This window comes from Triplophysa rosa, linkage group LG17 (genome assembly GCF_024868665.1).
Source record: "Triplophysa rosa linkage group LG17, Trosa_1v2, whole genome shotgun sequence".
In the NCBI taxonomy this organism is placed as follows: domain Eukaryota; kingdom Metazoa; phylum Chordata; class Actinopteri; order Cypriniformes; family Nemacheilidae; genus Triplophysa; species Triplophysa rosa.
In genome coordinates this window covers 14,311,796-14,332,835 of record NC_079906.1, presented here as the reverse complement: position 1 = coordinate 14,332,835, position 21,040 = coordinate 14,311,796, and the positions used below count along the sequence as shown (strand labels likewise).

The following is a 21,040-nucleotide window of genomic DNA, read 5'->3' as shown; positions in this document are numbered from 1 at the left end:
GTTTCATATGAAAATGTTGTTACTAAGAAAGATTTGGTGTCAACAGATATTCATTTTATGAGTGACCAAAACTACCATTTTATAACGGATTGATTGTTTATAAATAAATAAATATAGAATTAAATACATGAATAAATACATGTAGAAATAAATAAATTAAAGAAACTACATATCATAAATGTACATACATAAATAAATAGATAAATAAATGTATTAGGAAAAGCTATTAAATAAATAAATCTAGAAATAAATAAATACATGTATGAAAATACACAGAAATAGAACAAAAAGCTCTTGTGTGGAGGCAATTGTAAAGCTCTTGTAAAGGCAATTGACTCATGCACAAAATGTATATATTATTTATTTATTTCTACATTATTTATTTTAATCCATTTGTTTATTTATTCATTTTTTCAGCATTTACGTTTATTTGCTTACGTCGTTTTTCGTCCACCATGTCTCATTATTCGCAGTTTTAAAACATTGTCCTAAATCAATCTGCATTACGTCTTGAGGCATCTTTAAGTCTATCACACGGCCAAATGGTAAAGCCCCGCCCAACAATTATAAAAGTGTGTATGTCATTAGCCATTCATCAGGCAAAGAGGGACAAGCAGCAGGATGGAAAGAGACGCGCAATCTTCTAAAATCTCAGTCGATAACAGTGCAGTTTGTAGGTTAGTATGATCATCAGCTGTTGACATTTGTGTACTGGAGTTCAAATTGGTGGTTTTGGGTGTTACAGTGTCTCTAAGCAAACATCTAGGCACAACATGTAAGTCTGTAAATTCAAAAACCAAGTCTGGCTTGCTGAAGTCGCGGTTCAAGCTGTAGAAAAGCTATACGCCCACTGGCGCCCTGGTTGGTCAGCGCGCGCCTTGTGTGACGTGGGTCGTTCAGTAGCTCCGACTTCTCTACTCGTTTACTAACTCCGCTAACTAAGTTGCATTAAAACTCATTTTTTAGAGGTTATGAGAATGGATCGGTACAGCGTACCGTACAGACAGTCGAGAAAAGGCAGCTTGAACGGGGAAAGGGAAATCTGCAGGTATTTTTGCGCACTGCAAGTGGGAAAAACGTTTGTTTTGTTACTCCGATCATCTGTTTGAAAGATTGACTTTTCCTGCTTTAACGTTTCTCGGCGCAGATGTGTACATCCGGTTTTGGGCAACGAGTAGTTTTTAGTTTAAGCGTGCTGGAGGTATTATTAATTTGCAATCAACTAGATGAATACGCTTTTAGATTGCAAATGTGTAAAAGAGGGACGTACAAAATTAGTTTTTTTGTTTTGTTTTCACTCACGGTTTCCGTGTATTGCTGTCGTCAATAGCAACACGAAAAACTCGCTACAGTGTTAAAATTTATGTTTTTCAAAGCATTTCACCTTTTAAAATCGTATCCCATTTGTATAAACTTAAATTTCCTTGTTTTGAATGTTCTGTAATGCACATGTTGCTGGTTTTGCAGGCAGTTCATCAATGGATTTTGCCGTTATGGTCAAAGCTGTTACTATCTGCATGAGTTTCCAGCAACGCCATCATTTCAGGTTCGATGTCGGTACTTCCAAAAAGGTGCTTGTTGGTTTGGGGATCGTTGCAGGTAGGTAGCCAGCTGTTAAGAGCAGTTTTAGGACGGCAAGTGATCATAATCCCTTCTGAAATATACTTTGTTTTGAATTGCAGGTATCTCCATGTTCCTCAAACAGATGACGGGCCTTCGGGGAGCAGCAGACGAGGTTCAGCGCCTGCAGTTTTCCCTTCTGCTCTGGCTGGCCGTGCTTTGGCTGACCGCCGGGGATCAGAACCCTTTCTTCTACCGGCTCAAGGGGCGTATAGCATGAATCGAAGGGGTTCTGAGCCCCTGGTAACAAGCATGAGCATGCTACAGCAGAATTTTGAACGCTTAACAGCAGGTATCGCAGAGGAGGAGGAGTATGGAGTTATGGAAGATGTACCTTCTCAACAGCTGGGTACTTCTAGTCTATTTTCCTCCTTCCCCCTCAGTTATGGAATGTTTTGTTTACCAGTGCTTGTCATTTTCTGCAGGAGCATTAAGGAGACAAAGTGGTGTTCAAGACCACAATACATCAAACGCCTATAGCTCGGCAAGCTCTGCATCTAGTGCAACACCTGCTGAAGTCCGTAAAGTAACAGCACGTGAAGCTGAAACACAGGTCTGTTGTTGATTTTAAGGTGGAGATTGTGGATCTGGACTCGAGTTTAATGCAGTGGTGTTGGATTTTAGGCAAGCAGTGTGCCGGAGAGACCGAGTCAGGGTGGTGCTGCCATCTCAACGGGGCAGCGACAGTCTCAGGCTTTTGATCAAGGCAAAGATGTGGCCTGTGGCATATGCATGGACAAGATATCTGAGAAATCGACTGCTCAGGAACGACGCTATGGCATCCTTCCCAACTGTAATCATGCTTTCTGTATCGGCTGCATTGTTACATGGCGAAAGACAAAAGACTTCCAGGAGGATGTCATCAAGTGAGTTTTGTCCAAGTATAGGTTCTCTCTACCTTTCTCTTTGTGCATGCTGGGTGTAATGTGGTGTTTTTTTTTTTCAAAAACAGGGGTTGTCCACAGTGCAGAGTGAAATCCTCCTTTTACATTCCCAGCAAGCACTGGGTCTGTGATGGGGAGGAAAAAGCATCACTGATAGCCTCTTTTAAAGAAAGGAGCAGGTTGGAATGGTTTATATTTGGGATTGAGGTAAAGGTTGTATTACTTAATAATTGCCTTTTAATGCTGGTTTCCTTTTAATTTTTTTAGTAAATTAAAGTGCACTTTCTTCATGCGTCATGGATGCTGCCCCTTCAAAAGTGATTGTATTTACAGTCATGATGTGCCCGCTTCTCATACGTTCAGTCGCAGGCGCTCTACACGCAGGGTAATATTTGCTTTTTTTGCTCGGTTACTTTATCTTTTAAAATGACCCATTTCAGTTTTGTTGTCCATATTTGTAAGATCTGCTAAATATTTTATAAGCTGCAGTAATTTTCTTCATTACTTGTGCCTTTAGAACACTGCTGAGGTGTTGGAGGATTTGGACATCGATGGCATTCAGCTTTGGAGCTACATTTTTGCCTTGACTCTGTTGGATGAGGATGATGATGATCTTCTGGATTTTTTTGACGATTAAGGACCATCTAGAACCATATGTTTATCTTTGCTCATCTACATTGAGTGAGCTTGGCTTCTGCACTGAAATCTAAGTCTCTTTAGGGTTGGCTTTTAGCGACCCTTTCTTGTTTGGCTAATTGTTTAGCCATGTAAAGTTACAGTGTGCGTGTGAGATTTAAAGTTGTTGTGCCTCTAGTTTGTGTAAAGGGGTGGTTAAAAAAAGATGAAATGGTCAGCTCTCTAAATTGAGTCTAGGTTTAGGTGGGGAGGGCAAAAAAAAGTTAAGATGTTGAAAATATTGTATGCATGGTTGTTTATTTCAGATAGCTTTTTTTCACTTGTTAGTCATTTAATACCTCCATCTGCGCTGCTTCCTGATCGTTGCACCCTCTTGTCTGATATCTTTATATGAAATCGGCTTTTAATATTTTGTGAACTTTCTAGTTTATATTATTGTGCCAGTAGTCTGCCAAACACTAAATGTGCGACCTGTCAGCAGGCTTTTGACGTACTGTCCTCTTTAGCAGTGTTAACAGGTGTAACTTGGTATGCAAGGATTTGATGTCACATTTTATGACTTTTAGTATTGTTTGTATTCACTCGGAGAAAAGTGACAATAAAAAAATGTTCCACTGTTTGCCTCGCTTAATCGTTTCTGTCCTCTTTTTGTGTGGCGTGTGCTGCAAGTCTCTTAATTGCTCATGTCCTAAAGGCAAGGGAGTTAAGATGGTAGGGGTTTTTTTTGCAAATAAGGGTTTCTAAAAACGTAAACCTTATTAGAAATGGACGCCGTGCAACAATAGCGAGTTATTTTTAAAAACTTTCCCGAATGAACACAATTTAATTTTCCACCCCCAACCTGTAGGTGTCAGTAATGTACAAATGTTTTCTGAGCGCTTCCTCTTCGCCAAAGAACTAAATCGAAACTTTACAAAACATCCTACTCTGCTCATTCAACAACTCTTTTATCTTAAGTCTTTAACATATATTTAGTACGAGATCATTCTGATGTATCTGTGAACCCAACTAATATTTTAAAATGACAGTTAACAGGCATCAGTTCAGTTGATCTGTAGGCTACTGTTCACTAATGGATGTGAAGTCTCGGTTGCACCGTTTTGATGGACGCTCGCGATTGCTCGTTCACGCTTTGCTCTCGGGAGCTGCAGGACCGAATAAAGCACAAACAATATTCAATAAACAACGCAGATCTGATCCAGATTTTAATCTTACTTCGTTTTTGGAGACCTTGTGCCAGCAGGAAGCTTGTGTGCACGAAGACGCTCTCGTTTCGTAAGTTAAACAAAACGTAGGTTTGTTGCATGTTATGTATTTCAGCAACGTCAAGAAATGACTCTGTTTTGCAGGAAACCTTTGGTGTGTCTGTTTTCTGAAGTCTTCAAACGTAACCTGCTTTGCTTTTTGCATTTTATTCATCCTGGAGTGCCAAGACACAATCTTCAACATCTGCTACAGTGTCTGACCCAGGATCACAGAGAAAACCAGTGGTCTTGTGTCTTAATCAAACAGCTTTATAGAGATATTGAGGGCACTAGGAAAGGAACCCTCCTCAGCTCAAAATGTACAGAGAACCTGAGGGGTCTCTGTGAGAGATTTAGTGACCAAAATACAAAGGGGAGATGGGCATCTTGTTTTCAGGAGATGGGAACCGAGCAGGCTGATGATCAGACAGATTTCTCAGTTCTGCCTCAGAAAAAAAGAAAAAGTGACAACCTTGATCGTGATGTAGATGATGATGCTCAACACAGTAAAAGGGTAAAGATGGATTTTTGTACAGCCCAAGATGAAGAAGAGGGGTTGCCTGAGGAAAAGGAGGAATCTATGAGAACATCACAACAGGACCACAGTTCTGCCTCAAAATCACAGACAAGCTCTCATCAGTCCTCAAAAGTGCTGTCAGACCACATAAAGGTGACATTCTTTTTATGCATAATTGTTTTTTTTAGGAATTAAAAAGTAGTAGATTTATTAAATACATTTCTAATGCATTGGCATTTACATTTTAGGCTGCTGTCCCTGTTATTAAAGAATTACTAGATACAGAGTCAGGGGTAAGAGATTTTGATTTTATTATATAAGTGTGACTGTTATTATTAGCATTGTATTCATATCATTTGCATTTTTTTATTTTATTTGCAGTGGGATAAGAGCTCTGTGTCGGCTTTGGAAGTCTTGCATGAATGTGACCCAGATGAGGTTCATCAGTACATCCTTTTTAGATACTCTTCATAAACTTAAAAATTGATTTCTTACATCTGGATTTATTTGTTATATCTCAAACAGGTGGAGGTACTTTGTTCAATGCTGAGTTTGTCTGAAGCACCTGAACAGAGTTTACCTCAGTTCTGTAGCTGCTTGCTCGAACTGTCCCCAGACCTCAGTCATAGCACTGCTTCTGCTGTCATCACACACCTGCTGCTCGGCAGGGTTAGTATGTTTACGTCTCTTACTTTACCTCTGGATGTTGATCTTAAAACGATTTTAATCTTTAAAGCTTGTCTCTGTTTACTGCAATAAAATCTCACTTATTTATCTCGGTGTCTTAGATTCTGTCTCTTGTGGAACCTGCCTCACGCTGTTTGGTCACAGCAGTGATGTCACTTTGCACTCGTTACCCCAGACCGACTTGCCAGGACCTGATAGAGCCAGTCTTACGGAAGGAACAGACAGGCATTAGTCACCCTTTATTAACATTATAGTTGTATTTTATAATGTGTATTTAAATCATATTTAACTTTTTACATTTTTGTAGGAAGTGCTCAGGCAGAGTTACTCTGTAGACTGGTAGAAGACTGTCTTGAGCCACATCACCGACTTCTTGTATTCCGGTCAGTCAGAATGTCTCAGATCAGATTTTAAAAAGAAGCGGGTTGACATACAGTACTAATGACAGAAATGTACTTCCAAATTTTAGGACAATACTTGAAGTGTCCTGGGATGAGGGCGTATTGTCAGTTATCCATGCGCTGCTGGATTCAAAGGTACCATAATCTTTTAAAAAATAACTTTTGAATGTTATAGAAAGTCATATATTGTTGTTAAGCCTTTATTTTACCTCAAAGTTGGAACTGAATGAGGTGGATTTCTCTCTCTTCACTGACCAACTCTGCAGCCAGTCTCCACAATTCAGCAAGTCAATGAAGTTTGCCAAGATGTTGCTGAGTGTCTTGTCCAAATATCAGTCACATGTGCGTAGAATTGTAACAAGAATTTTTCTAAATTGCATCACTGTTGTAAATTGCATTGGATAAAGGCATTTAATAAATGCTTAAGTGTATGTTTACATATTTATTTATTATGTATATTCTGTTGTTCGTTATTTCCAGGTCAATGCTGCATGCCACCATACACTTGCAAGTTGTCTGTCTTTCAATGAGACTTTTCTCAAGAAATCTCTGCTGGCTGCATTGAAACGGATTTCCCTTTGTAAATAATTGTAATAAACGCCTTTATTCTTAAAAGATTAATTCTTGATATTAATATTAAATATTGTTGCAACTTGCCTAAATAAAACAATTTACCAAACATCAATTACACTATCTGAATTTGTTTTTTCAGAATTGTTTTTCCCCTGCACTAAACATATTTTAATACCCGAATTATAGTTATTCTGTTTAAATGTATTTTATAGTCATTTATATAAAAAATATCATGAATATTTATTACTGAACGTCTTAAAATGTTTTGCAAATGCAAATTTAAATGTCCTGCCACAACAACTATGGCTGCTGCGGAAGTCCATCTCAGCGACGGGCGCATATATTCAGCGCCACTTCCCGTCTACCTTCCTTTTCGAGCTCCGTGTGGAAGGAGATAGGTCACTGCAAAATGAGGCACGTGAAATACCTTTTAAAACATTTCATTTAATGACTGAAATCATTTTGGTATATTTATCTTAACGTTAATAAACAACGAGAAGTAGTTCGCTATCGTGTAAAGTTATAATCTGTGCTTGTTTTGAACGTTTTACGAATACGAGCTGGGCAGCGCCGATGAATCTGCAGATCATCTAGAATGCAATCCAGTTTAATCTGTCGATTATTAAACTTCATATAACATGTTAATGGTTCTGACTTTTGTTATTCATACATGGCATATGTAGTACGTATATATTTACTTAAAAATATATATATTGTTAGCATATTATCGATGTGTTAACCGGGGGGGTCTGTTAACACCGCATTAAATCGGCGCTAGTGCGATGACGTCGTCTCTTGATATTTAATGTTTTTTTTACCATTCATGAATTTAACCGTGTTTTATTCTCTTTTTACAGCAAGGTCTCAAGAGACACGTTGTACGAGGCGGTGCGTGAGGTACAGTCTGGCTCCATTGCCAAGAAGAGAAAGTAAGGATCTAGTTACAGTGTTTAACAGTAAATGAAAGTATAAAATATGTTTGAAATTTAAAGATCTGGACAGATAATGCTTTTAAAGCTATTTAGCTGCTCTTATGTTATAAAATATTGGTAGGTGTCAGGGAACTATTTGCTTGTCTGGTCAATAGTGCCTATAACTAGATTCCTAAATCATAGACAATTTTTTGTATTATAAATATCTCTGTTTTTAAATGAGTATGTCTTCTAATTGTTTTTGCAAGTACTTTTGTGAAATCTGTGTATTCATTTCTTCTTCTCACTTCTTTTAAAGGTTTCTTGAGACAGTGGAACTGCAGATCAGCTTGAAGAATTATGATCCCCAGAAGGATAAGCGTTTCTCGGGCACTGTCAGGTTCGGCCTTTTACTGTATCACCCAGCCTTCTTCCTGTCTGTCCCTTGATTCGCCTGAATAGAACCACATATCTAGTCATCGATTATTTGGCCCGTCTGATTAAATATTGTAAATGGGCGCTAGAGGGCAGGCAGTGGAGAACAGCCCCGGGTAGTCTGTCTGAACCACTTTTGGGTTGGTGAAGCAGGCGGACCCCTACCCTGGGTCTTAAAACATGAGGGGAGGCTAAAGGTGATGGCGTTTATCCCATCATACCTCAGCCGACCATTTTATTGTATTCCTGTGCTAGCAACACCTGATGTCAGCTGAGGTGGTATGGGTAAGAGTTTTCGGTCTGCCTCACATGGGGTCAGAAGGGGCTTGTTATTCCTATGTTGTCACTCAGTGTTACCTGTTGACCCCTCAGGCTGAAGACCACTCCACGTCCCAAGTTCTCCGTGTGTATCCTTGGTGACCAGCAGCATTGTGACGAAGCCAAGGCTGCCGAACTCCCACACATGGATATCGAGGCTCTCAAAAAACTTAACAAGAACAAGAAACTCGTCAAGAAGCTGGGTGAGTTTCTTTTACATATTCCAACTGTAAATTGCTCCTAGTTTGATACACTTCAAGTATCTAATATTCTGGATTGAACATTAACGCATTGTTTTGGTGTTGGTTCTCTTTTAGCAAAGAAGTACGATGCTTTCCTGGCCTCCGAGTCCCTGATCAAGCAAATCCCTCGTATCCTGGGTCCCGGTCTTAACAAGGCAGGGAAGTTTCCCTCTCTGCTCACCCATAACGAGAACTTGGTCACCAAAGTAGATGAGGTGAAATCCACCATCAAATTCCAGATGAAGAAGGTTTGTGAGCATTACTGTTTAACTCTTGATTATACAGTAGATTAAATCTAAAGGGGAAGTGTGTATGACCGTTGTTTTTGGAATCATTCTCAGGTTCTGTGTCTGGCTGTTGCCGTTGGTCATGTCAAGATGACCGAGGATGAGCTGGTCTACAACATCCACCTGGCTGTGAATTTCCTGGTGTCTCTGCTGAAGAAGAACTGGCAGAATGTCAGAGCACTCTACATCAAGAGCACCATGGGAAAGCCACAGCGCCTCTATTAGAGACTCTGTCACTTGCTTTTCTACAATAAATGTGGAGTAAATCCAATCTGTTTTTGTCTTGATTTTCCACATCTGCTGACAACTCAAGACAGTTTAAAAAATAAAGTATTGCGTTTAAAAATATATAGTAAAATAGCTAAGTATTACGTTTGTAGTTAAAATGTGCTCTAAATGTTACTAAACTTAAAGAGCTGTTTTTAAATGTTTGGGTTCTATCAAGTTGCGCAAATCTGGGAGGTGCAATTCTTGGATAAAAACTTGGCATCCACTTCCCGACCATTACATATTTGACAACTTCTATAAGATAACTTGTAATATAGCACAGTATACCCACCATATGAGGCACTACAGTGGCTCCGTGGTTGGCACTGTTGTCTCACAGCAAGAAGATTACCGATTCGAGCCCCAGCTGGGACGTGAAGGTTAAGTTGACTGAGGATTCCAAATGTCCAATCAAGTTGTGTATAGAACAGAATTGTGTATAGATTGACTGGTTCTCGCTATGAATCTAACCCGAGATGCTGAAATGGTGCTAAGAGTGAATGGAACAAACAAACACCATACGAAGCAGATTATGCATGCAGTGACTATAATAAATTAAATTGTTTGTCATACTAATTTAATAAGTGGCAAGCAAGGACCCATTGCATGGCTAGGATGACCTTATGTGTCTGACGGATTACTTGTCTATCCTAATGAGATTATGTAGCAACTGTTAGCAGTGGGAGGAGTTTTGACGACTAGAAATCACAGAAACGTCATGGTAAGCAGGCATTTCTCTTTATTTCCCAGACCTTGATTTCTATCTGCAAGACTAGTTTGGTGCTTTGCCATGTTTTATTGAGTCAGATGTTGGATAGGTGGTGTTGTAGTATAGGATATTTTGTTTAAGGGTTATTTATGGAATTTTGTCAGAGGGAAATTAGTTTGTCAAGAAATCACTTTAGCAGAGTTGTCTTCTAATTCCAGTAGACAATAATGTCTGACATTTTATCTTTTTTTGCATCTTTGGTTAACTAGATACAGATGAGTAAAGATTGCGACTATTTTTCAATCATGGCTGAGGGTGGTATTTTGACTTGACTTCACTAAACCCCGTTATTACGTATGGTTTATATTTTAAGGTGAAATACATCTTTTCACTCATATACATTTTTTTGGGTTTGAATAATGTATGGTCAAGGCTTTTGTGAACCAACAAGTCAACAACAACAGAACAGAAAACAGTGAGAATGACTCTGAGGAAGGTACCAGTTCAACATAACTTCATCTACTCATTTTGCGTTCAGTTTATTCTTAAAATGCAAAGTTAAATTGTGAATGCATGTTTATTTTTGTAATGCAGGGTCTAGACAAGAAGACCCAATGACTTTTGAGGAACAGTTTGTTTTGGAAAGACAGGGACCCAACAGGTAATGCTTGCAAACAAGTGAAATAAAGACATTTTTTATATATTAAAACATGCTACATATTTATTAACATTTTAAAGGGATAGTTCACCTGAAAATTTAAAAATCATTTATTCACCTTTCAACCTGCATGGCTCTCTTCTGTGAAACTTCTGTAAATGTCTTAGTCTGTCTTAGAAACTTCTGTAAATGTCTTAGTGTCCACACAATGGAAGTCAATGGGGGCCAATGTTGTTTCGTTACACATAACATTCCTCAAAATATCTACTTTTGTTTTCTGCAGAAGAAAAGGAGCTTTCTGCTAGAACACTGATAACCAGCCATAGCCAACACAGATTTATGTGGCTGAATTACTTGGTCAAATAAATGAAGCTTTATGTTGTTACGTTAGCAACACTAATCTATAAATTAGATTTTTTTGTGTGTTTGTGTGTTAGGACACATCACTGGACATCCATGATTCCTGCTACAGTATGTGGAAATTCTCAAAATATCTGTAATTTCTTCCACAGTGTTGACATGACCGAGGAGGAATTAGAGGTCGGCCCTGTTTTGATTTTCAATCCTAATAATAATTGATTATGATCCTACTGTGTTGTTTTGAATTTCAGAATTTGTTGCTGTGGTTGCAGGCTGCTTTCTCTCAGCTGTCCCTGTCTTTCCGCTGTGATCAGTACACCCTGTGTCAGCGGCTGGAGGCGGAGGAACACGCAAGAGACAAGGCTGAGAATAATCTCAAACTTGAAGTAGAAAGAGGCATGGAGATGCTTCAGGTTGGGCTGTAAATTTGCAAAAGCACTTTTAATTTGCTTAACAGTATTCAGTTTGTGAAGAAAGTTGAGCCCTTGCCATTTTTGGTGTCACTAGACTCTGAAAGGCATGTGTTTAGACATCAAGCGGGCCAGTCTTCTCCAGCAAATTGAACTTTGTCTCAGCATTATCGGAAGCACCGTTGGACGAATCTCTAACTCAGCAGAATTACTCGGGGCCGTGCATCAGGTACAGGAACATACCAGGTTTGACTCTGGTTAACAATATTATTACAAATTAATGTTTTCCTCTAATCTTTATCATGGGCATCTTAAATTTAGTTTGTACTTTTGACTGATATTGTATATTTGAACAGTCTAAACTAATACAACATAAATGGCTTTATTATATATTAAATCTGAAGTGATAGTGTGTGTGTAGGAGGTTAAATCCAGTCGTGCTGTGGAACTGATGGTGGCTCACGTGCAGAACCTGAAACGTCATCATGAGAGGAACATCGCTGAACTGGAGGACATGAAGAAACAGATGGAGAAAAGCAACAGAGAGCGACAGGCCTGTGAGCAGAGGGGTATGTAAATACACATTCACTTCTTTCATGACATTAAATTATTATCTATCCACCTGTATTGTTAGGAATGATTATTTTGTCTTACTGCAGAGGAAACAGAAGCATTCGAAAAGATGGAAAAAGATTCACAGAAGGTATTGATCTAAGACTTGATCTTAATTGATTTTGTTTGTTGGATTATTCATCGTTTATTGGTTAGCAAATTATTGGTTATGAGACTGTCTGCATCCCTCTTCTGTCTCCCTCCTAGCCACGATTACGACGCAGAATCAGTGTATCTGTCATCTCAAAGCAAAGCCAGGTCAGTGCATAATAAATCTTTATGACCAACAGACAATACAAGTTTCGTTGAATTTATTTATTTATTGTGTCTTCAAAGAGACACAAATTATTGGAGTCACAAGCCTCAATTTTAGTGACCAATGAGGAAAGTGAAGAGACAGAATCACATGCAAACAAACCAGACCAAGCAGATGACAGCCTTCTAGTGGACATAAGGTAATTTAGATATGTTTATATTCTTAAAGTGAACATGAAATCATAATTGACCCTGTTGACTTAATACTCACCCCTGGTCATATTGTGACGTATTCATTGGTGCATGATGTTCCAAATATTATTCCGTTTAGATTTGTCTAAAATTATTCCATGCACGTTTTAAAATGATAGTTCACCCAAAAATGAAAATTCTGTCATAATTTACTCACCCTCTTGTAATTTTAAACCTGTATGACTTTCATACTTTTGAAGAACACAAAAGAAGATATTTTGAAGAATGTTGGTAATGATGAGAATTGTCATTTTTGCGTGAACTGTCCCTTTAATGTAGCTCCAACCCCTTTCCAATACTGTCTAGTAAGATAACTGGGGCCACCAGGCCTTAAAAATTACAGGCAGACGACACATATTAGATTTTTATTAGTAATCTAAAAATAGCACAAAACGTTTTTTTATCTTCTGTCATAAAATGTATTTGTTTTAAATATTTAAAAATTGTATCAAGTATTAGGTTTTATATAGGTATTATATAGGTTTTATTTTCTATCCGGATATTCTGTGTGGTCTCAAAAACTACACAGTATCTGCTAAAATCAAATTATAGTTTTTTTAAATACTTATTTCAACCATTTGGCTAAAACTCTATTAAAATAACAGAAGTACCACATTACTGCTGCCATCACCTCCTCAAAAGATGAAGGCGGATCTGGAGCGGAACTCTGTTTTGCTGAAGAGATCTTGTAAGAACTTGTAAGTTATACACAGTAGTAACACAAATTTTCTGTTTTCTCCTCTGTTTCAAACTTGCTGAATCCATTTTTTAGTCACTTATGGTAAGGTTTGTATTGTTTTTGACTCTGTGCAGACAGCGCCCCCTGCTGCGGTGGCTGTATCACTGTCGATGGATAATCTTGGTCATCTATTTGACAGTCCTTTGCTCAATCCTAATATTAGCTATGTTAGTGTGGTTTCTGCAAACACCTGTTTTATGGATGTAAACACAAACATAGGAATAATTTATTATTTTATCAAATATCAGTGGGTTTTACTGATGAATCTGAAAAAAGAGTTTATGGTTACTTTTTGATAAATGTATAACAGTAAAAAATACTATAAACATAGATACTTTTAAAACATAAAATAAGTCACAGAAAGACAGCAATGGTTACTGTTGTGAATTTGTGGTATTGTTTATTAAAGTGTATTATAAATAATATAAAATATAATTTGTATGTAGTTAGTATACAAACATGAAGAAAATTTTCTGAATTTGGTATTAAGACTCACAGACATCGTAACTAATTCATACAATGCATATTACAGTAGCGTAGCAACATGTTTTAAAAAAGATTTGACTAAAATAAAAAACGTGTTAGGAAAAGGGGATGGAAAAATAAATATGGTTACATAAATAATAATTCATGTGTAAATTATAGGGAAACTAAGACATTACAAAATACTTTAATTATACAGAATCGTGTACCAGACACAAACATATAGAAAACGATGTAATGTTCATGGGTTTCAAAGAAATCATTAGTCATTGTCGCTAGAAAAAGTGGGCCACACTTTTAATACTATTCAATAAAATAAAAGTTATATTACATTCATCATAAATATCTGCCATGATGCCTTACAAGGAAGTCGTAGACTTTAATCAAGTGTTAGTTACAAATGTAGGTTTAAGGAATTGTGACCTGCCATATTTTATTGGCTCACCTCTAATACTTGGTCAAAACGTCTTTGTGAGAATTAACATAATTTTCACTATGAATGTGTATCAGCGAGTCCATTGGCTCAATAAATAAAGTAAAGGAGTACATTGAGACAATTTGTCCTCTGTTTTTTTTTACATCTTACACCTGACTTACAATCTCAGAGTCTTCTTCCTCATACCACTGCAGTGGGGTTCCATCTGAAGCTCTTTGCAGGATCACTTTCTGAGAAACCTACAAAAAACACATTTAAAAGCATTTATAATTTACCAATATATAAACAATTACTAACAAACTATACTAAATGATTCACTAAACATACATTCTGCAGTCCTCACCTGTTTTTTGGAGGCAATCTGGTGGTAGGGTGGTGGTTCTGGACGCTTCATTCGAATCGATCCCTGCCGTTCGAGTGAACAAGGCCTGGTCAGAACTAAATTGTTCTTCTGGTGCCAAGATCTAAGCTCCCCCGACACTACATCCCGAGGAAGCACCCGGGCGGGATGGTTAGGGTATTCTCTTAGCGACGTCGTGCGGACCACCTTGTTGTATGGCGGGGGAGGTTTGAGCATTCGTTTGGGTGATGTAACCTCCACCTGCTGGGGTTTATTCATAGGCGCAGTACCAAATTGTGGGTTTTGTCCAACCTTGAGCCTTTCAATGTCCACTTCAAGTGCTGCCACATTATTGTTCTTCACTCGATTGGAGATGGACACAGGTTGAGGTAGGTTGTTGTTTTTAAGTGGGATGCGGGTAGTGAGCTGGCTGGATGCTTTATTCGCAGCAATGCGATGGTAACCATACGGAGGTGGACATGGTTTGGGTGCATCTGTGGTTGTTTCTCTGCTGGATGAGCTGCTGTATGAGGAGATGGAGAGTTCAGAGCTGCTGTCCTCTGAGCTGCACTGATACAAACGTTGAACCGAGTAGGCCAGGGAAAAATCCGTCACTCGTCGACGGGGTAACTTGGTGCGGCCACGCGCTAGATCTGAGCTGGTTTTAGTCAGTTCTGGTTTGCTTCTGGGGAGTCTGTTTGAGAAGGCAGAACATTACATCATCTAGGTAGCCATCATTTATAAACAGTCATGATTTCAGCCACTTATTTAGCCACACAAGAAACAAAAAGATGTTTATAAAATGATGTTTATTTGATGAGACACCATAAATAGAAGTACTAAAGACTATATTTTTAGTATATTGAGTTAATGTGTGAAAATAGAGCACTTGTGCGTAATTAAGTGTATTTTAGTGCACTGTTTTACTTGGGCTAGTAATTACATTCATGGTTAATTTAAAATGTAAGACTTACAAACATTCCTCAGACAAACCCAGAAATGCTCATTGATGTATTGTTAGTATTACCTGAAGGACTGCGAGATGTGTCGGCGCAGTGGCAGCTCTGGGGTGGAGGGGGCGCTGTTGGGCTGATTGTTCCGCACTGGCAGACTTTTAAACACAAACTGAGGTGCTGGAGGAAGGTCTGCCATTCTCGTGTCTGTTGAAAATGTTGGACTGCTGCAGACACAGGAAGCCATGTGTGAGAAATCACTTCGATTCATTATTTGTATGAAAAGAACTCAACTCTTTAACTTATTGGTAAGAATAAATACTGTCACAGCGTGGTCTTAAAGCAACATCATGTTTTTGTTAAGCTAGACTATCACATAATACCTTGAGCGACTGCTGCTAGCAGAGAGAGAGGGTTTTAGTTTCTGGTAAGGCTGGTCTAGACTGGACTCCTTCCATGGAGAGTTCTGGATGGGTGTGGCATCATAGTCCAGACTGGAGCTGGAGCTGGATGTCTTTGGGCCTTTTTTGGGTGAGAGAATCAAACGCTGGTAACCGCTGTCTGTGGAAGAACCCAGAGCGACTGGAGAAAATGGAATGGTGTCTGAATCTGTTAATAAAGTAGAGTTTCAGGCATTAGTTAACGCTAAACCTCAGAGAATATTATTACATAATAAAGAGTTCCATTGGAAGTTTAAAAGTATTATTAGATAATAATGAGCTCCATTGAAAATCTGGGAAAAAGGGTTCCGAAAAAAGGTTTAGACATAAAATGATAAAGAAATACCTACAACATGAATAATTTAATTAATATTATTAATAATATTTTCAATTTGGACATACAAGGTTTTGGAAGGACAACAACTATATGTTTTTCTTAGAAATGTTTTTTTTTCTGAACTTACCATCATCCAAGACAACACCATCAGACAGTGAGCTGTCATCAGAAGTACCCAGATCTAAAACAAACACATAAATAAGGTTGTTGTCAAACTGAATTAAATATTATATAACAAGGCCCAAAAATCAGTGGCTTCTGATTGGCTGACCTCTCTGCCTGGACTAATAGCAGGTCTGTGGAGAAACGCAGCCGTGGTTAATGCGGTGTTTCAGCACGGCATCCTGTAGCTCTTTCAGTTTCTTCTCTTCACGTTTGCACTGCTGCAGTCGGCTTTTCCTCACTGGTTTGCTTATGTGCTCCTCCAGGGAAAGCTTACGGGCCGCCTCATAAATCTGCCGCTGCAGGGCGACATCAGACTCCAACGCGTGCAGCTCAGACTCCTAGAGACAAGCGTTTTAAGAGTCGACCGCATGATTACAAGCTAAAAATGATGAAATGTGCATTCAATGCAGCCTACTTGTTTAATCCAATATATAAGTGGAAAGTTTTCAGTAAATGACAGCCTGTGCCTTAAATAACAACACTTGATACTGTGAAACTAGCCAGGTGAGGTCAAATAACTGCAGTGTAGCTATTAAAATAGTCTCAGTGCAGGAATTGTGGCCTGTACCTCTCCGTCTTGTGTAATAAAACCCTCATCCAGTTTAAAACAGGCTCCGATTCGTCTCCGGATCTGCGGAGGCTTCTCATCGGGCAGAAGGGGGTAATCCGAGGGCAGTTTTCCAGTCAGCTCCTGGTAAAACAAAGAGCATTGAAAAAACAACAACAACAAACAACTTTATGTTTGTCTGTCAATGCAAACAAAACCAGAGCAGATGCTCGTCTTTACATTGTCAGTGGGGTCCACAAAAGGGTCTCTATGGTGGCGTAATGATTGGGCACTTAAATCTTTTGCCTGCTTGACCAATAGTGAATGACAGACGTGTGGGCTAACATGCAAAGAAGCATCTGTTTCTGGGCCTTTCGCTTTACTGTCTCTATTATTCAGAACAAGAGAAATCCTAGCTTAAACAGAACAGACCTGATTTACACTGACATAGCAGCTGAATAAAGAATATCCTTTCTGAAGAAAATACAATTTATGACTAATTTCATTTGCATGGAATAGTTCTATTTCACCTGTTTCTAGGTAATTAGACTAATAGACTATGAAAAACATTTAAATAAAGAAAAACGTGGAGACCCCAAGCTTATTATCACGGTACATGATGTCTATGAATATGTGAGGGAATAACAGAGGTTGTTTTTCAGGATGTTACTCACAGCCTCTCTGATGCAGAGTTTCTTTAGCTCCAGGACACAGAGCTCCAGCCGTTCCTCCAGGGCCTGCTGCTTCAGTCTCATGGCACGTGTATGTTTGTTCGTGTCTTTCACGGGTGATGTGGGGCTGTCTGGGCCTGGACACCAGGAGAGATTTAATTACAAGTTTCTAAAGCTGTGGCCTTTTAGAAAAGCTATGGTACTAAGAGTTAAGTCCAACTTGCAATGTAAAAAACCCCACAATAAAACATTTAACCCAATTTATATCAATGCATTGTTTTACCTCATTTACTAAAATATCACACTGCAAAGCTTCACCAATGTTCCCTTATTTTAGAGTTTTTCTTACATTTATTTGAAGTGTCAGATTCACAGTGTTGCAGAGGTGGACAGTACTTATTTTTATTCTTAAGTACAATTTGAAGTATCTGTACTTTAACAAAATGCTTTACTTAGGAATCACAACTTTATAAAGCATACTCTTTACTCCACTACGTTTCATTAATACATATAGATTACAAATAGATATTCTAGCACTTTCTTATTTTTACGCAAGTATTTTTGCTCAAAAAATGTACTTGATTAAATGTAAGAAAGAAGCACTACATTTTAAAATGAGGTAAAAAGCATGTTATTTGTGACAGTGAAAACCAGGCTAAAGTCTCAGAAATCAAATTCTGAGATAACAAGCATCAAAGTTTGATTTCAACCATTATTTTCACTATGATTTCATTCTTTGACATGTCACTTAGTCAATATTAAAGATAGCAACGTTATATTTTCAGACAATGTTCTTTACATTTTGTGGGTTGATTTTATGTAGAAAACTGTTAATCACAAAAACATTTACAGACTGGGTCACATTTACGAAACGTAGTGCAGTAAAAAGCTTTATAATGTAGTGAAGTAAATATTTTCCAAAGTAAAAGCACTCTGATAAAGTACAGACACTTGAAAGATGCACTTGATTTAAGTAAAAATACTTCAGTACCGCCCACCTCTGCAATGTTGGTGACTAAAATGCATTCGGCCCACTACTAAATATTAGCAATGTTTTATCATAAACATAATTTTTCAGATTTTCATATAAAACATATTTATCAGTACAAATGTAATCACTCACCAGAGTTTAACATGATTCCTCTATCAGAGTCACTGATCTCCTCCTTACAATCCATGTTTGTTTTCATTACTCTGTCGTTTTATTTTCCGTAAATATCCTGTTCCACTCTTCAGATGTGACCTGTAGATGAAACAGAGAAGATATTCAAATTCGCTGTTTGCTTTTAAGCGCTCTCCATTTAATCTACCGCCCCACAGTCTAGCAACCACTAAGCCAATTTGCCTTCCAAATAGTGTCTTGTGGCCGTACGATTATGTAAAAACCAACCTACCGAGGAGAAGCCTGCACAGGCACCTCACAGTCTCCACATCTGAGGTTTACAGACAAAGCAACTGGTCTCTTTCGTCCTGTCCACCCCTATTTCAATATGCACACACATGCACACTCCCCCCAAAAGTCTGAATGCCTCAAAACACAATAGCAGCACACCCCTCAGTTGACCACACACATGTGGTGGTCTCTTATCCCCCCACACAGCACCATGGCGACCTGGATCACTATGACCACGCAAGCGTGTGTGAATTGTTACGGAGTGTGTTTAGGGGAACACTAGATGCCCCTGAAGTCAACAGATGGCAAAAGGGATTCTCCCCCTCCCGAAGGCTGCACCTGTTCTACTCCGTCCCCCCTCTCTTTCTTTCAGCCTCCACTCGCTGGGGCTTTGAAGTGGAACAATGTATTCGTGCTGTATCAGCCTTAGGCGGGAGATGCTGATAAGTCGGTTAACCATGTCAGGGGTTTCTCCTGTTACGATGAATAAAAGGTACAGGCAATTTTAGACATCTTTTCAAGAATAACATTCGGGGATCTCCGATTGTCTCCAAGATTGTGACGTGTCACATTTCAGGGCACTCAAGAAAGAAAATAGGAGAATGGGGACATGTTGCTATAGCAGTTACATTGAAAAGTCTTGTTTTGGTATTGTAAATGAATCTATCAATACATTGGGGTAGGTTGACCAAACAGTGCCACCTGATCAAACTTTAATCAAACATGTTGAAAACAATCATTTTGTTTATTTAAGTGTCAGATGACAAGCCTTCAACATCGCTCTCTATTAATACTGGTTTTTACAAAGGATCCTTTCATATCCAGTAACTAGATCATTTTAGAGTATCTATCTCGTACAAAAAAAATTCCCATGAGAGATGTGACAAGCCACCGTCACCATGATCACAACAACCTTGTTGTATCGATGCGCAAAGGTGCCACGCAGACAAAAATCTAGGACAGACACATGTATTTATATAAATGCTATTATAGGGGAAATCCAGATGCCCAACCACATCACTAGGGAAAACATCCCTGCTTATGCTTCAGTGTGGATCCTTATCATCGCTCTTCCTGAGCAGTGAGGAAGTCGGATGATATGAGAAAATCTGACAGGATGTCACTGTGGAGATGCTCAAGGCTCATCATCATTCAATCCTGTAAAGCGTGTGGATGGATGCAAGTTGGCAGAATAGAAAGCAGCCTGTTTTATCAGGCACTGAAAAAATACCAAGCTCTGTGTCAACAAGCCAGAGCGGTTTGCTGAGAGGACAGTATCTGCTGACACAACACGCCTCGGCCAGCGAGAGAGAGGCGAAAAGAACGGCTGATGAAACCACTGCGGGGAATTAGGTCACTGTAACAAACGACACTATTAAAAAATGCTGTTAAATTTATGCTTAAAAAACTGCCAGCTGCGCTTGCCAGATATTCACTTTAAAAATTACAATGACCACATGCTCTGGTGCCGGTACTGCGGAATTTGCAGTTCACAAGCATATATTTCATTAACCAGCAAAAAACTTTACTTTACTTCAACCTTGAACCAATAAATATGCCTTGTACTTTAAAGTGATATAGCCACTTTAGAATTAAGAGGAGACTCATCATCTTTACATAAAATAAACAAGTCATAGTTCACCCAGAAATGAAAATTCTGCCATAATTTACTCACCCTCACTTCAAACCTGTATGACTTTCTTTCTTCCCCAGAATACAAACACAAAAGAAGATATTTTGAAGAATGTTGTTAACTGGCCCCTATTTACTTACATACAATAGAAGTGAATGGGGTCCAGTGCTGTTCGGTTATCAAAATATCTTCTTTTGTGTTCTGTGGCAGAAAGTAAGTCATAAAGGTTTGAAATGACAAGAGGGTGAGTAAATGATGACAAAATCTTCATTTTGTGGGTGAACTATATTTTTCATATACATTTAAAAATTTTCCACAAATCTATAGCTCAGTTAACCAATTTAAGTTTATAATCTACCATTTCTACAATTTATTTCTGTTAAAATTGCAAACTGATTCTGAGGTGGTCTAACTGCAGTGAGCTCCACCCTGAAAACACAGTAAGCCAAAGCTCATCAAGCACAGATGAGCAGACAGGACGTAGTTTTCTCGACAGTGATCTTAGAAGCAGACAGATAACACTACAGACCCACCCATCCTCTCTGCGCGGTCAAGCGTAAAGATGAGATGTCAGTTTTCTGTACTCTCTGCAAGTCCCATGCGCCGCCTACTGCATCTCCAGATT

General features: G+C 38.6%; 5 protein-coding genes across 6 annotated transcripts; 4 read left to right on the top strand and 1 right to left on the bottom strand.

The window, feature by feature from the left end:
* The first annotated feature begins 563 nt into the window (after positions 1–563).
* mkrn4 (makorin, ring finger protein, 4) lies at positions 564–3,761 on the top strand. Of its 2 annotated transcripts, none has more exons than XM_057356956.1 (8): positions 564–677; positions 1,468–1,599; positions 1,683–1,969; positions 2,046–2,173; positions 2,245–2,486; positions 2,573–2,683; positions 2,772–2,889; positions 3,022–3,761. In XM_057356956.1, the coding sequence occupies exons 1-8, from the start codon at positions 622–624 to the stop codon at positions 3,139–3,141; spliced, it is 1,194 nt and encodes a 397-aa protein (XP_057212939.1). In that variant the 5' UTR covers positions 564–621; the 3' UTR covers positions 3,142–3,761. The 2 variants fall into 2 exon arrangements, with proteins under 2 accessions (XP_057212939.1, XP_057212938.1); XM_057356955.1 differs by lacking the exon at positions 564–677 and adding an exon at positions 894–1,048.
* Positions 3,762–4,034: 273 nt separating this feature from the next.
* fance (FA complementation group E) lies at positions 4,035–6,668 on the top strand. Its single transcript, XM_057356938.1, has 10 exons — positions 4,035–4,415; positions 4,490–5,054; positions 5,150–5,194; positions 5,283–5,339; positions 5,427–5,570; positions 5,690–5,813; positions 5,896–5,971; positions 6,058–6,124; positions 6,206–6,331; positions 6,470–6,668. The coding sequence occupies exons 1-10, from the start codon at positions 4,213–4,215 to the stop codon at positions 6,575–6,577; spliced, it is 1,515 nt and encodes a 504-aa protein (XP_057212921.1). The 5' UTR covers positions 4,035–4,212; the 3' UTR covers positions 6,578–6,668.
* A 253-nt stretch (positions 6,669–6,921) lies between these two features.
* On the top strand, positions 6,922–9,026 carry rpl10a (ribosomal protein L10a). Its single transcript, XM_057356783.1, has 6 exons — positions 6,922–6,976; positions 7,420–7,491; positions 7,793–7,873; positions 8,281–8,429; positions 8,544–8,716; positions 8,810–9,026. The coding sequence occupies exons 1-6, from the start codon at positions 6,972–6,974 to the stop codon at positions 8,978–8,980; spliced, it is 651 nt and encodes a 216-aa protein (XP_057212766.1). The 5' UTR covers positions 6,922–6,971; the 3' UTR covers positions 8,981–9,026.
* A 1,313-nt stretch (positions 9,027–10,339) lies between these two features.
* On the top strand, positions 10,340–13,379 carry si:ch211-163l21.11 (inositol 1,4,5-triphosphate receptor associated 2). The gene is made up of 10 exons (XM_057356912.1): positions 10,340–10,392; positions 10,902–10,929; positions 11,022–11,162; positions 11,257–11,388; positions 11,581–11,728; positions 11,819–11,862; positions 11,979–12,029; positions 12,108–12,226; positions 12,884–12,976; positions 13,092–13,379. The coding sequence occupies exons 1-10, from the start codon at positions 10,346–10,348 to the stop codon at positions 13,222–13,224; spliced, it is 936 nt and encodes a 311-aa protein (XP_057212895.1). The 5' UTR covers positions 10,340–10,345; the 3' UTR covers positions 13,225–13,379.
* A 9-nt stretch (positions 13,380–13,388) lies between these two features.
* Positions 13,389–20,286, bottom strand: inavaa (innate immunity activator a). The gene is given in 10 exon segments (XM_057356911.1): positions 13,389–14,175; positions 14,280–14,970; positions 15,304–15,456; positions 15,613–15,838; positions 16,134–16,187; positions 16,278–16,509; positions 16,740–16,862; positions 17,393–17,526; positions 18,513–18,632; positions 18,784–20,286. Coding segments are annotated over 9 exon segments (1,773 nt in total). The 5' UTR covers positions 18,580–18,632; positions 18,784–20,286; the 3' UTR covers positions 13,389–14,082.
* Positions 20,287–21,040: the final 754 nt, after the last annotated feature.

Excerpts from the sequence above, each read along its gene's own strand:
- rpl10a (XM_057356783.1), top strand. Across the intron at positions 7,874-8,280 it reads CGTTTCTCGGGCACTGTCAG|GCTGAAGACCACTCCACGTC; the intron begins GTTCGGCCTTTT and ends TTGACCCCTCAG. Across the intron at positions 8,430-8,543 it reads GAAACTCGTCAAGAAGCTGG|CAAAGAAGTACGATGCTTTC; the intron begins GTGAGTTTCTTT and ends GTTCTCTTTTAG.
- si:ch211-163l21.11 (XM_057356912.1), top strand. The coding sequence starts at position 10,346 with ATGACTTTTGAGGAACAGTTTGTTTTGGAAAGACAGGGACCCAACAG. Across the intron at positions 10,393-10,901 it reads GAAAGACAGGGACCCAACAG|TGTTGACATGACCGAGGAGG; the intron begins GTAATGCTTGCA and ends TTTCTTCCACAG. Across the intron at positions 11,863-11,978 it reads TGGAAAAAGATTCACAGAAG|CCACGATTACGACGCAGAAT; the intron begins GTATTGATCTAA and ends TCTCCCTCCTAG.
- fance (XM_057356938.1), top strand. The coding sequence starts at position 4,213 with ATGGATGTGAAGTCTCGGTTGCACCGTTTTGATGGACGCTCGCGATTG. Across the intron at positions 6,125-6,205 it reads ATGCGCTGCTGGATTCAAAG|TTGGAACTGAATGAGGTGGA; the intron begins GTACCATAATCT and ends TTTACCTCAAAG. Across the intron at positions 6,332-6,469 it reads TGTCCAAATATCAGTCACAT|GTCAATGCTGCATGCCACCA; the intron begins GTGCGTAGAATT and ends CGTTATTTCCAG.
- mkrn4 (XM_057356955.1), top strand. The coding sequence starts at position 972 with ATGAGAATGGATCGGTACAGCGTACCGTACAGACAGTCGAGAAAAGGC. Across the intron at positions 1,600-1,682 it reads TGGTTTGGGGATCGTTGCAG|GTATCTCCATGTTCCTCAAA; the intron begins GTAGGTAGCCAG and ends TTTGAATTGCAG. Across the intron at positions 2,174-2,244 it reads CACGTGAAGCTGAAACACAG|GCAAGCAGTGTGCCGGAGAG; the intron begins GTCTGTTGTTGA and ends GTTGGATTTTAG.